The following is a 16,104-nucleotide window of genomic DNA, read 5'->3' on the forward strand; positions in this document are numbered from 1 at the left end:
ATATTTTGTATTCACGATTATACAAAAAATTAATAATTACAATAAATTACAATTACCTTGTTTATAATTTAGCTCCTAATAACAGCCTGTGAATTTCCCACTGCTAGGCTAAGGCCTCCTTCGCTTTTTTTGAGGAGGTTTTAGAGTTTTTTCCACCATGCCGCTCCAATGCGAGTTGTTGAAATACACATATGGCAGAATTTCAGTGAAATTTGACACATGCAGGTTTCCTCACGATGGTTTCCAGTTTTTTATTTATATTTTTGATACAAATTAAGTACATGTAAATTCAGTGGTGCTTGTCTGGGTTTGAACCCACGATCATCGGTTAAGATTCACGCGTTCTAACTACTGGGCCTTCTCGGGTTTTTTTTTTAATTTGACTAAGCCTTATAAAAATTTTTTAAAGATTGGGCTTTTTGTTTTAATATCAATTTTCACATATCGAAAATCAATCAAAATAATAATGTATTTAATATATTTCACATTATGATAAATTTTGAATTTAGAAACCAATATTTAATATGAAAATGAAAAGAAAAACTTAACAAAGCAGTAGCGTTAAAAATTATTGCCGCATCTCCAGGCGAAAAATGACCACTGATTGCTATGTGTTTTGAAAGATAATCGTAAAACAGTTCTAGTGCAAGCTTTATCTACAAAATTATATATAACTGTAATTCAAATTTATTTGAGAACAAATATGCCTCATATTACATATTATTTTTAAAAACAAAAGTGTGTTTCATATGGTATTTATATAAGGAAAGGTAATTTGTGAATATTGTATGATCGTATATCCTGAATTTTTAATCTCAGGCCAGGCCAATATTTGGGTAGGTAAGTTTTTCTGACAAAGAATTCTCAGTTGCAGCCCGGAATTTAGAAGTAGGGAGTCAATCCCGTGCCTCGGAAAGCACGTAAGCCTATGATCCCGCGCTTCATCTCTTTACGGTTGAGGGGATAGAGAGTGAACTTGTGTTTCTGCATTTTTAAAATACCTCTTAAACGTAATTATTTGAGATTAGCCGTTATCAAAATCTCGTCACGTAAACTTATTATATAATTGTGAAGATTTTAGTCAATAAATATATTTTTTCATTTAAAATAGGTATACCACCTATAGACTAGCACTGTAAGAAATATTAACCCGATATTGCTAATGCTTGTTATTTGTGCTTGTAGTTTCACAGGCTCTGGTTTTGAATACTCGATGATAGCTTTTATTTTCTCCCTAAAGGGACGTATTACTTCCGTCGATAGCTCGTGACCTAAAAATCTTCTAAATTATTTTGCTCGAAAGTGTATTACTGAAACATTTATAAAAAAGATCCACTCTATTAAAATGTCTCCGAGAGATTTTTATGTCGATTGTAATTATCGCTAGCTTTAATAGTCTTATCTATAATCTATATAAACAAATGAATAACTCATATCTGAGAAAACACTATGAAAACAGTATAAAACTATGAAAGTTCTGGAATAAGTATAATTTAAATGATAAAAAGTTTGTGTTTTTGTTATTTCACATAGATTTATTGATTAACAACAACACACAGCATGTATAAATTTAATAGATTAATATATATAAATATATGATTTATAACTCGAAGAACCATGTACAGTGATATCCTTGAATTGAATTCAAAATAGCTTGTAATGAAGACAGATGACGTATTTTTTTTTAATATATAGGCTAGCGCTTGACTGTTATCACACCTGATGAAAAGTGAAGATACAGTCTAAGGTAGAGCGCGCTTGCCTAGAAGATGCCTATTTATATTCACTCTTGACTTGAAGGTAAGGTATATTGTAGGTGGTGGGGAAAACGGTATATTTATGATTTTAATTTTATATGCCACGTTTCATGTCCCAAATGGCACACTGATAAATTTAAAGAGTAATAAGAGTTACGATAGCTGTTTTTTATATCGATTTTATTAATGGGAATGAATAATGAGCTATTTTTATCTCTAATCGAGAATTTTCATATTTGCTTAAATGTATGTCACGTTACGCAACTGGATTTTTATCGGGTATTGTAATCATAATTAACTGTATATACTCTCTACAGACCTTATTTGTTCATAACTAAAGGCAAAATACTTTTACTAGGTCGACTAATACATATATCATATATAATATTGATTTCTCATTGGCGTAACGGTTGGTATCTAAAGGTCTGGTGAACTTTGCACAAGTGGACTGTTTATTTCAATATCACGATTATGATTAAGTTTATGAACGTTCTTCAATGTGTGTGTATTCACAATTACATATTTACATGTCAATTACTTCTCTTTTACAAGTTTTATGATTATAAATTGAAGTTTTGACAACGTAATTTGATGGAACACACGCACAGTTACAAAAAGATACAATATGCTGAAGATTTGTAATTAAATGAGGCAGAATGTAACATGAAATATTAGTCATTAAATTGGAAATAGTTATACAAATTCGCTTTCGGATTTTATCTGAATAAAAGTTAATCTACAATAAATCGAGTTTATTTTGTTAATAAGTCACTTGGACTGGCTTATGTTCTGTCCTAGTTATATTAAGGGGAATACTAACACTCTGATTCCATCATTGCAACAAATCTTCCACTGAATCTTCACAAGATTTATTACGAATCTAACCGACTAATAAATTTCGGAACAGGAGTCAGTGGGAGCTAATCGAAATTGAACTTTAAATGTTTAATATCAAGATTTAAATTTAAGAATTTCAAATTCACAGTTCAAGAATCATTTCTTCTTTCTTTCACGCTGTCGTGAACAAATTGCGTTTAACTAAACATCTGTTATTGCATTTCAAGATTTAAAATAAAAATAAAAAGTTTATTTGCTTTAGTAGTGTTTTAAAACTTAAGTTCTCATTTTCTTGGCAGTTACTAATCAGCGTGGTAGCAGCAACTATGCAAATGGTCTTACTAATAAAATATTTCTCTCTTCCTGTCAACAGCAATAGGAAATTTGAAAGAAGGAGACAAAGCCATGTGAACTTTTTTTTCAATAGTCTTTGTCTTGTTTATAGTTTACTTATTGATCATAGATAAAACAACTACAGGTTCTGAAAAAACGTATCAAAATATTTTTTGCCAAATTTTATAATGGTTTACAATTTTCATTATTAGACAAAAATAACCTCTATACCAGCGACTTTACGACGTTTCTCGAAGAAAGAAAATCTGACACTTCATTCCAGTTCTATAACTTATTGCTTTTTGCATCTGAGTTAAGACCCTGTACGGTCTAATATTTTCTGATACCTATGAAATTGTCGTGTAAATATAAATAAGGTCTCACAAAGATACTGCATAAACGGTCACGAAATACATGAAACAAATAACCAATTACGAGAAAAAACCGTATTTGTCATGAGCTGGCAATGTATCCGAGACCGTTAGCGTAGGAGCCATTTGCAGCGATAACTGTGCCAACCAATCTATTGTTGTTATATAATAACTCTTTTAGAATAAAATTGTTATATAATAAGAGTTTTTCACATTTTAACAAGACTTCAATATTAATATTTTGGTCCGGCGTTGTCTTGGTAACATTGATCACCTGCCGTACGACCAGTTGTATATTTTTAGTCCGGACCTTTGTAGAAAATCTATACATTACAATAATTAATGATAATAATACTATAGAACGACGGATTTAGCTGGTTTTTTAGTGGCATCTGGATTGGAATATTTTTTCCATTGTAAGAAATTAAAGTAACAAGTTAATATCCCATAACTGGTCTAAGGCCTGTAGAATGTTTAGAGTTCAATCCACCACGCTACTTCAATGCGGGTTAGCGGATACAAATGTAGCAGATCTCATCCGATACATGCGGGTTTCCTCACGATGTTTTCTTTAGCACGATATGACCTATAAAAACAAATTAAGCACATGAATATTCAGTGGTATGGTAATGGTGGATACCCGGGTTTCAATCTGCAATCTTCGGTTAAGAATCACTTCATGTTCGAACCACTAGGTCATCTCGGTCCACATTTCATTTTCACGTAATAATAATAAATATTTATTACAAAAATAAATAGATATTTTTAAGTATGTAAAACTTTTTTTATAACTTCAACTCTTTTCAGAACAACAATAATCTTGACAGGAAAATCCGAATATTAAAATCGTTTAGTTAGCTTTTTAAATAAAGAATTTTAGTTCGATGGCTGTAAGCATGGGCACACATGGGAGTGCGCAGGGGAATTATGTAAGCACTTACCGGTGAAAACTTTGACGCTGCATCAAATAATATTTGGTGTTACTATAAAACTATGCCAATGTTACATTATATTTAAAACAAAGTTTCCCATTAGAATATCAAAAAAGTCTAAAAACAATTATTTACTATTACAAATTCAACTAAAAATGATTCAAACCATGTAAGTATTATATCATAGAATATAAATTATCGCATTTTACATTTTACGCTTGGTACAGCTTAAATATAAAATTTGAAATATATAAAATGTATCTAAATTTAAAAATGTACTCGTCTAAAAGGACATATTATACAGGCTTTACTTGATGTGATGAAAATGGTTATGAAATATTACTTGCTTGATAAATAGTATCACACATTTTAAAACCCCGCACTTTCTGAAGAAAACTTATACATCTTCCGCATTACACTGATATTGTGATAATTTTCTTATAAATATGGAACAAAGTTTATTTCTGCTGTAAAGTATATTTATATAAGTATTAATAAAGAAGGAGAGTTTTTTTATACTTTTGATAGAATCAGTGACAATCATTGTATAGATGCAAGTCAAACATAAACTTATTACAGGATGTTTCCGACGCTGCAAAATCAACAAATTCTGCCTGAGTATTCGTTTCTTTAATAAAATTCTACTGATATTTTAAACTTTAATAATTCTTAACAGCTTGTGAATGTCCCACTGCTGGGCTAAGGCCTCCTACCCTTTTTTGACGCTGCTCCAATACGGGTTGGTGAAATACTTAGAATTTCAGTGAAATTAAACACCTGCTGGTTTCCTCACGATGTTTTCCTTCACCGTAAATATTTAATATTTATTTTATTTTTTATTTTTTTATTTTTTATTTATTTATTTAAGTAACAAGATTCATATACAAAATTACAAAAAATAAAATAAACACTAGTATCTACTACTTATATAATTTACTGGTCCAGCCGAAACTTTACAACAGCGGTTTATAAATTTACAGTCTAGTCTGTTAGCTACCATGATTAGAATTTTGTTTGAGCTGGCCCGGACCCTGTGAACCAAGGATGCACACTTTTTTCGCATTAATGCGTAAAAACAGTCTATATTCAATTCAGCGAACATCCTGAAGCACTACAGAAGCGATGCAAACCCATCAGTAATCTAAAGGCGTTATTGTACTGGACACGAAGAGCATTGTATGATTTTAATGAATAATTAGCCCATAAACTACAAGTATAAAAAGAGTAAGCGCGGAATAATGTTTTTTTTACAGCCCTTGAAGCACGCACAAATCTTCTGACAATCATGTTAGCTTTTATTGACTATGCTCTCCTCTCCCTTTCAATGTCATTATCATCCTTGAGACTGGTAGTTAGTATATGTCCAAGGTATTTAAATTGAAAAACTTGAGTCAAGCTCAGAATATTAATTTTTACCGAAGGTATTATTTTTGGACATTTATTACCACTTTCAAATATCATTATCATGCTTTTTTTTACATTATATATAAGTAAAGCACGAGATGAATTATAATTACAAATTGAGCACATGAAAATTCATTGCTTGCCGGGGCTTGAACCCACGATCATCGGTTAAGATTCACGCGTACTTGCCACTGGGCCATCTCGACTTTAATAATTAATAAACTTAAATTTCTTTATCTACTTAAAGAATCATTAATAAATAAGTTACGTTATACAGTATAATCTTATTCTTTGTAAATTATATAAAAAGCGTTACGTTAGTTACAATTTGTTGATTTTAAATAAAAAAAATATGTAAAAAGTTGTTTAATTGAGATGGAGTATTTTTATGTTATTTACTATGGAGTTCAGAATAATTCTACTCTGAAACAAACAGTAAAAACATTTCCTTGCAAATAAAAATGATGACATAATGTACTTAGTCTTTGATTGACATAGACTAATATTTATATAGTAAATTTTTATTTATTTGATAAAAAACAGAGTATGTAATATTATATGATACGCTATTTTGATTTGTGTATCATTTTAATATTATAATTATTAAGGTCAATGTCGCATATCGCTTTCTGAAATTTCCCAGTCGTTTTACTCGGTTATTTTCGAGGTTGTTCTGTATAAAAACCGGTCTAGGTCGAATATAGCTTTGTTTATACGTTGCATATGCTTTGAGTCAATGCGTCTTATGTCAACGTCGAAGAGAATAATTTCAGTCCGAGCACTTTTCAAGCAAATGCTGCCAAAACTAAAACAGATACACGAAAACTTTATACGAAAGATTTGTAGCTCCCTAAAATGTCAGCAACAGCATCCAACTGTAAGTATATAAGTAATTTATATATAAATCGCTTGACTTAATAGTGATGGTATTACAATGTTTGTTTATAATATCTTACAGTAACAACAACAGTAACAGCCTGTTAATGTCCCACTGCTGGGCTAAAGGCCTCCTCTCCTCTTTTTGAGGAGAAGGTTTGGAGCTTATTCCACCACGCTGCTCCAATGCGGGTTGGTGAAATACACATGTGGCAGAATTTCAGTGAAATTAGACACATGCAGGTTTCCTCACGATGTTTTCCTTCACCGTAAAGCACGAGATGAATTATAATCGCAAATTAAGCACATGAAAATTCAGTGGTGCTTGCCCGGGTTTGAACCCACGATCATCGGTTAAGATTCACGCGTTCGAACCTCTGGGCCATCTGTACTATCTGTATAATATCTTAAGATTTAAAAAAAAAACTGGAGAAGTAGCTATTATGTAACAAAAGAGATTAGATATCCGTGTTTTCTTTGATATTGGAAATAAAACTTGCATAATTAGTACTTTCATACCATGCAATATTGCATAAGTAATCATATATTGTAGTTAATATTGCAATAATCCAAGTAAGAGAAGAGTGGGATAATTTCCCGAGGGTCACTTCCAAATTTAGGCTACTACCAAGAATTATTTGACAGGAGGAAAAGAACCTTATTTCTCCCAATTTTCCAGAATAATGTATAATACTACACAATTGTAATGTATCTTTACACAATAAATAAGAATCCATAATATATAGACGATAGAAAAGCGTTAAGTTCGTATTCTGTATGCCAAAGAAAACACAAACGGGCTTGTACCGCGCTCGCGTCGCTTTATTGGCTTAAAACGGTTTTCCATACGCCTCTGTAAAGTCAATATATCGTCAATCTTTTTTTTTTTTTTTTTTTTTTTTTTTTTTTTTTTTTTTTTTTTTTTTTTTTTTTTTTTTTTTTATAGAATAGGAAGGCGGACGAGCATATGGGCCACCTGATGGTAAGTGGTCACCAACGCTCTTAGACATTGGCATTGTAAGAAATGTCAACCATCGCTTACATATCCAATGCGCCACCAACCTTGGGAACTAAGATTTTATGTCCCTTGTGCCTGTAATTACACTGGCTCACTCACCCTTCAAACCGGAACACAACAATATCAAGGATTGCTGTTTTGCGGTAGAATATCTGATGAGTGGGTGGTACCTACCCAGACGAGCTTGCACAAAGCCCTACCACCAGTAAATCGAGATATTTTTACAAAAATTTATAATTAAGAAGCTAGTGTAATCTTCATTTTTTTTCTAAGACACTCTTGCCTGACTCTTGAGGGATTGGGATTATGAGTTAACCAACTTTTGATGCGGCTAGTTTTTCTAGCGACTTATATTGACGGCGTTGCGAGAACACAATGGAGGATCAAGTAGGTTGTTCCATTTTGTTGGGTATCAGCACGTAGGCGTGTACCTTATTCTCGATCTTGAACCACCCGATGCTCAATGATACCTTTCATCCTAATGATGTGGCCAAAACCTTAAGGATATATTCATTTTACAAGATTATAATTATTTATAGCTTCCACATGTGCGGAATGTAGATTCTACCGAAGAGCTAACAAGAAACTCAAGAGTTACTGTTTTCAAACAATTAAATGAGCATGGTATATTTATAAAATTACAATAAAATTTATAGGGCAAAAACCGACTCATATGCCGTGATTGCAAACAGCATGACGCTCTTTTATGCCGTCATGCCACTCCGACACCGCTGTCCACTCCCTTGTGTGCGTGGCGCGTATGCTATAAACTTCGTTGCTATATATCATTATAATAAAGAATATATAATTATTTTATTAAAAAAATTGATACCTACATAACTAAGTTTTTCTTTATTTTACTCCATATTTATTTTCTTTAATAATAAATTCTTTCAATAAACATCAATTTCAAAGTTCAACATGTCGAGCGTAAAAGTCACATCGTTTTTTTTCGTAATAAAATTTAAGAACGAACATCGAGACGAAGATGTCCATATTTTCTTATCACTAAAAAGAAGTGCTAGCACTAAAGGTGTTTTATTTCATACGACGACATTTTAAAAGCTGAAGTTATTTTAAGCGAGAACTCCTGTTGTTGCTTATGTAGTTATGTGGAAACCTGGATCTTTGTTATTTTTTGTCTCTGTATAAAATATGAATTTAGTTTATTTGGATTGTAATACTTGATATTAATTTTAATATATTAGGTTTTAATTATATACTTTTAAATACAAATGTAACTTTTATTTACAAATATTTTTTACTTAATTAAACAATACCACCAAGTAAATTACTAAATGTTTTTGTTATTTATCAACAGAAATAGTAATTAATGTAATGTGTTACAAAAATTTTTTCTAGACGTAACTAAAATATTACAAATTCTTATTGATATGATGCCGATAGATTTAGGCTTAAGTGTAGATTTTAAAGTATCTTTAAATAGAGGATAAAGAGAATGAAAATAGTAATATTTGAAGTTATCATGATGCCAAGTCGTATTTGCAGAATACAGGTAAATAAAATTGTGCTCTTTACTTACGATTTTAATTATATAAAATAATTTTATGAACTTAATCTAGCCATAATATTTAGCTAACCTAATCAAAATTATAAATATAAAACAAGAGCAAGCAAGAAGGCACATTAAAGATGTAGGTCAAAACTTAATTTACATATTCGTTTGAGTATCACGACACAAGCTGAATATAACAGTATTACGTCAAAGTGGGCTGTCCCCTCGACGTGTGGAGATGTAATTAAAGAGCGTGAGTGGATCTCGTTTACAATGTATAAATGTATATTATATTATTTCAATATAATTAAGAAACCAGCTGTTCCACGTCATGTCAACAGCGTTTTACCAACTGTTTTTCCTGTATATAACGTCATTCAATCAAGGCCAACTCTTTGTCAAATTTTGTTATAATACAGTTAGTAAAACCTTCAAGAAAAGAGCGTACTCATTCCTCAAAGGTCGGTAAAGCACCTGCAAATCCTTGGGTGTTGCAGATGTCCATTTGGTGTAGTAGTCACTTTCCATCAGATGATTCTCCTGCTCGTTTGCCTCCACTTAAAATTTAAAAAAATGACTTAATCGTGATTAGGTCATAAAAAAACCGTAATACTTTTACATTTATGATATTAGACTGATGTTTGAATAAATCAAAATCAAAATATTCTTATTCAAATATTCTCATAAAAGCATTTTTGAATCATTATGTTACAATATTGAATTAAATGTAAATAAACCATCATTCCAGAGATCTGATGACGCCTTGAGTAATTACCAAGTAATTATAGAGAAATTAGGTTTATATACATGTCGACGAAATCAATAACCACTGATAGTTTTTTTTATAGAATAGGAAGGCGGACGAGCATATGGGAAAAAAGATGTTATGTCACTTGTGCCTGCAATTACACTGGCTCACTAACCCTTCAAACCGGAACACAACAATACCAATTACTGCTGTTTTGCGGTAGAAAATCTGATGAGTGGGTGGTACCTACCCAGACGAGCTTGTACAAAGCACTACCACCAGTAGAGCCAGTTTGAAGTTTATATAAACATTTACAATTAATATATTTAATCTTCTTTTTATTAATATATTTACATGTCCATATATATATTTTAAAACTTTATTTACCAAATTCTATTTATAAATACTACAATATGTATATTTATAATAATCAAACTAAAATATTCTATTGTTTATGTTTTATTTAGCTGGTTCTGTTTTAATTTGTCATTTATTCGAGGTCAGGGCAATTTGTTATAGTCATATTATAAAAATACTTTTCGTATTTGAATTATATGAATATTAAGTCTTGGACTTTTGGATATACGCTTTTGAAATCGGCTAATAAATTACCTGACGTCATCCATCAATACAATTAAAATATGATTGATTTTTATAAGTAATAACGGTGCCTGAAACCTTCACAAGTTGTAAACTTACACCATCCCATTGCCCAATGCAAAATTCATAAAAATCGGTCGATTACTTTCCGCAAATATCATGATCATTCGAAGTTGTTGCAGCAACAGAGAACCGATTTTATCTGTAAAAAAACATGAAACAATTACCAGTAACAAGATTTTTGTATTTATAAAAAACATTTGCAAAGCTTGCAGATTCGTATTTAAAATAAAGCGAAATACCAGCGAATCAGAATGTTGCTTATATTTTAGGGTTTTCACCATCATGAAATTGGACACAGTTGCAAATTGTAATTTTTTTTTATTTTGATATACGTGTGACTTTTACATACTGCCTGTTATATAGTGACTATTTTTTATCTGTTACAATGAAAATAATTCTTTTTATAATATCAACCGTCCCATAAAGTGAGGTAGTTAAAAAGGACCAATAACACGGGCTTGCGCCAAATGGGAAAGTCAGCCATTTGGCTTGGTTTTACTCAGATGGTTGATTGATAAAAGATAATGTGTTTGTTTGGTTATTTTGATGCATGACATCTGTTGAAATGTGTGCCTTTTACTAGAGAATCTAGTAATAGAAGGAACTCATAGGTGGCCTGCGAAAATTAAGAAACTGATAAAGTTGCTTTGGGTGCGACTTATTATTATCTTAGATATTAAAGAAAGACTTGTATGCTTAATCAACTGTACTGCATTCATAGAGCGTAAAAGTAGTGTACAATAATACACAAATGTAATGCTTCGAAAAAGGTCACGATACTAAAAACGAGGACATCCTGACGTGAAGATGGTTGGCAACCCTATTATACCTTAATGACAGTGTTGCATGATTCATTAAACATTTTTGTATGTTATGATAATAAATGAAGCACGAACATGAAAATGTTGCGGCGTTATTTTATACGAAATATATTTGTTAGAAAATTGTAACAAGCAAAAACAAACACTGTTGTAGCACCGTTTCAATTGCCGTTGTACAATCAATTAAGACCTCTCCACAGTTTGGGATTATTATTAATATAAGCCAGGTGTCAGAGAATTTAAGCAAAATGAATGGCCGATATCCGATATATTTCAAAAGCTTATATGTCATATGGTAAATTTAGCATTTGACAGCAAACAAGTTGAATTTCCATTAATTATATTTAATAACGTTCACGATTACTCACTCGTTTATAAATATGATAAATATCTCGACAAAAATGAATATTTGTCATTAATTGCTGTAACATATTAAGAATGTTTTGAATTTAAAATAAGTGAACATTTTAATGATTTTAATAATTATTAAACTATGCATCAAAATCCAATAGTAATAGTTTTTATATTTTAGTTAATTATTTTGTTGGTCGGTTTAATTTTTTTTTTATTTATGGACAAATTGTCTGTCATGTAACAATTATTTTACAAATTGGTTATAATTCTTTTACACCTATTATTTTTAAGACATATTATTTTAATTTAAATATAATCGAGTGATAATTAAAAAAAAGGGAAAGTGCTGCCGCCGTGGATCTGTACAGATTCAAGGATTGCCCAATATCAAAATCTAATCAAAAATAGTTGACCGACCCAAAAACTCAACTTTTTGTAAAATGTCTTTTGCTTATATTTATGTTTACAACATTTTTTTTCTCACCGTTAATAATAGTCCTCTAGACCGAGTTCAGCTTCGGCGGCCAATCTCTAGAGAGATTAGCCAACTACGCAGGCGATATTATAGTGCACAAGTGTGTGCGCAAACACAGGTGCACTCTCTATTCCCTAACTCTCATAATCTGATGGGATGACAATCCGACACGACCGGAAAGAGTTCAGGGGCAGGACCACCGGCTTTATGTGCTTTGCGAGGTTAGGGGGTATACACACTTCCAACTTCCAGACTCCGGGCTGCTATTGAGAATTTTCGACAGAAAAACTCAATACCTTTTTACTGACCCAACCTGGGATTTGAGCCCAGGACCACCGGGTCTACGGCTTTACATTTAGTCACTAGACCAACGAGGCAGTCTCATGAAACAGAAGGTGAGCCAGGATAGCGAAAGAAGTTTTACTGGTGGTAGGGTTTTGTGCAAGCTCGTCTGGGTAGGTACCACCCACTCATCAGATATTCCACCGCAAAACAGCAATACTTGATATTGTTGTGTTCCGGTTTGAAGGGTGAGTGAGCCAGTGTAATTACAGGTACAAGGGACATAAAATCTTAGTTCCCAAGGTTGGTGGCGCATTCGCTATAAGCGATGGTTGACATTTCTTACAATGCCAATGTCTAAGGGCGTTTGGTGACAACTTACCATCAGGTGGCCCATATACTCGTCCACCTTCCTATTCTATAAAAAAAAGTGTTGTGTTGTTATAAACAATATTTATTAAACAGGCAGAGTAACCACCCTGCTCAAGTTCAACAATAATTATGATCGTTCATTGTAAATACATCGCTTTTTATACAAAAATTAAATCATTATAATGTCGGTAGTTGTAAAAATCATATCACGAAATTAAATAACATATTACAAAATTTATAATCAAATTAACGTCAATAAATATTAGGTTATTCTAAATTATACACGCGTTGGTCGTAGCGTTGAGTTTAACACTCCCCTTTATCTATATATGGTAAAAATAAATATTCTAGAATATAATGTAAGAACTTTAGAATGCAGAATTAATGCATTCGTATTCTTTTTCCGAACGCGGTAATCTATATAGAACTTATTTGATTATATTTGCTTTATTTGGTCAAACATAAACAATATATAAAGACGAATTGAGAAGTATTTTTTGAAGTTGGTAAATAAAATAAAATATTCGTACCGACAAAATGATAGTTATTATATATTGCTTTTTTATAATTAAAACTTAAAATATTTACTATTTCGCAAATGTGATGAACACAATTCCAATTAGTAAAAATTGTAAAGAATTCATAGAATAACTCTTCGTTCTTTTAAATAAACATACATACCAAAAATGTTATGTTACTCATCATATATTTGTACCGAAATCTTGCATGAATGAAATTACTGAGACAAAATTTAATTAGTGAGCAGCTGTGGCTGCTCGCGACAGCTTCTTTATCCGTGTAACTTTATTAAAGTGATGACAACATTAATTTATTATAATCACTATTAAAACCAGTATTCCATCAAGATAATTGGTCTTGGTAAAAGTGAAAAGCCATTACTCATTTTTACGGTAAAAATCTTTAATAAGAATTTCAGTTACGTAGTGGACGAGATTTTTCCTCAAGCTTTATTGTTAGAACTCAACTTTTTTAAACGTAAAATATCAGTATTACAATAGATTTACTTTACTTCATTTAGAAAACCTTTTTTTGTTCACGATGGATTGACTATTTTTGCATACAAATGAAGATTTTAAACGGGAATAAACAATGTTGTTTTTTTTTTTAATTTTCATGTGATTCCCGTCGAAATTAGTTCGTAGATTGTTCGTTTTTTTTCGGATTATTAAGACTTGAAAATATATCTCTGAAACATCACGCTTACTTTATTTCTTTGACCTTATTTTTATACTTTTCTCTCTTTCTCCAGATACATTTTCCTGGCGATCTACACAGCGGAGATGATAATCAAGTGTATTGCGAAAGGTTTCATCCTAAACAAATATACATATTTGCGGAACCCTTGGAACTGGTTGGACTTTGTTGTGATAACTTCCGGCTACGCGACAATTGGTATGGAAGTCGGTAACCTGGCTGGCTTAAGAACTTTTCGAGTGCTACGTGCGTTGAAGACCGTTTCTATAATGCCAGGTTAGTAAAACTATTATTGAAATACATAAGTGTTCAGCTTTGGCCATAAACATTTGTAATGATTGCCATTTATTTTACTGCTAATGCCCTGCCAATCGTGGCAGGTAGCTGTTATGTTCTCATTATTTACACACAATAATACGAAGCGAGAGTGCTTGTGCATTTGTGAATTTTAAAAAACCTTTGCTTTCGTTACTTCAAATTATGTAACAGGTATATTTCATTATATCGACATAATGTAAGTTTATTTATATTTCAGGAAACAAGTAGTATACAAACACAATGAATTAAATGAATTCAACAAATACATAAACCAATAAAGTTTCTGATAATAAACAACACATTAAAAGAGCAAAAAAGAATGGAGCCTTATTGGTTTTTAAAATATTATTATTAACAAAATTATACATCATTGTGATGATCGTGGGTTCAAGCCCGGACGAGCACCACTGAATTTTCATGTGCTTAATTTGTGTTTATAATTCATCTCGTGCTTGACGGTGAAGGAAAACAACGTGTGGAAACCTGCAAGTGCCTTATTTCATTGAAATTATGCCACATGTGTATTCTACCAACCCGCATTGGAGCAGCGTGGTGGAATAAGCTACAAACCTTCTCCCCAAAAAGGGAGAGGAGGCCTTAGCCCAGCAGTGGGACATTAACAGGCTGTTACTGGTTACTGGATATTGATATTTTGTCTGATGAGAACAATGTGAATAACGAGTTGAGGACTCCAAGCCCGACTATCTATTTGAGCGAGATGTTACTAAAAAAAAAGCAGCACTGTGAGAAGGAGACAGAATATACACCCAGCGTGGTGGAATTAGCTCCAAACCTTCTCCTCGAAAGGGAGAAGCCTTAACCCAACAGTGGGACATTCACAGGCCGACTGTTATGTTATACACGATTCCATACAACATTTTTAACATATTTGTGAATACAGCCAGATGTCCTTTAATTGATATTGAATTTGACGTGTTAATGATTATTCAGTGTCAACACTCAAATAGGATATTTTTGTTGAGAAATTGGGGAATTTTTCAAAGAATTACAAATATATCTAGTATTCACTGTGGAGTCCGTATTATAAATGCTTTTTTGTCGTAATTTATTTATTCATAAAAATTTACACATTATTATTTTATGTGGAATATTGATTAAAAACACTAATTTTTACATATACATATATTATGTATTGATCCAGACTATAAAGTTATTAATATTAAACATGATATGGTAAAGAGGCTGAAATTAATCTCTTTTAAATAGAATTTTATAGGAAAAAGTCAACTTCTCTGCCTGCACGCAATATTTATTTCCCGTACCAATTGATTTCCGCTCGTGACAAGCTAGTGTGGATGCAGCGTTATTACATCCTGTCTGGATTTGCGAATGGCTTTTGCTTATATTTATGCTTAGAACTATTTTCTAACCTTTACCTACTCGTATATATAGTCAAAATAAATATTCTAGCTACAAGCAATAAAATAAGTGTAATCATAGTTTTAGATAGATAAAGGTTTTTTTGGTAAAAATTTAGTAGAGCTCGCTGAGCTCGACCCTGTAATCTTCGGTTAAGATTGGCGTACATATTACCATAAAACAAAATTTGTTTTATGTACTAAAATCATGTATTTTTTCACTACCAATTAAAGTGTCTGCAATAATTGTAGTTCTATCGGTTATGAGTAACTTGTTTAAAATTTAGCAGCGAGATTTTCTCAACACAAACAATATCGTTAAATAAATGCTTGTAAAAATACCTTTGATATTTATATAACTGAATAATTAACTAAAAATAAAGAAATATATAAAATGTTGAGCGAACTTGTAAATTTGCGTACACCGATTGAA

At 31.7% G+C, this 16,104-nt stretch overlaps 2 protein-coding genes across 2 annotated transcripts in view; one reads left to right on the forward strand and one right to left on the reverse strand.

Annotated features, from left to right (window-relative positions):
- LOC126774808 (sodium channel protein 60E-like) overlaps window positions 1-16,104 on the forward strand; it is a 181,036-nt gene that overhangs the window by 124,096 nt on the left and 40,836 nt on the right. The window contains exon 4 of the mRNA XM_050496419.1: window positions 14,030-14,250. Coding sequence (XP_050352376.1) covers window positions 14,030-14,250 — 221 coding nt within the window. The remainder of the gene's footprint in view (window positions 1-14,029; window positions 14,251-16,104) is intronic.
- Window positions 1-16,104, reverse strand: part of LOC126774818 (zinc finger protein 608-like) — a 361,874-nt gene that overhangs the window by 91,420 nt on the left and 254,350 nt on the right. The window lies entirely within an intron of this gene.

This window comes from Nymphalis io, chromosome 17, assembly GCF_905147045.1.
Source record: "Nymphalis io chromosome 17, ilAglIoxx1.1, whole genome shotgun sequence".
Classification (NCBI taxonomy): Eukaryota; Metazoa; Arthropoda; class Insecta; order Lepidoptera; family Nymphalidae; genus Nymphalis; species Nymphalis io.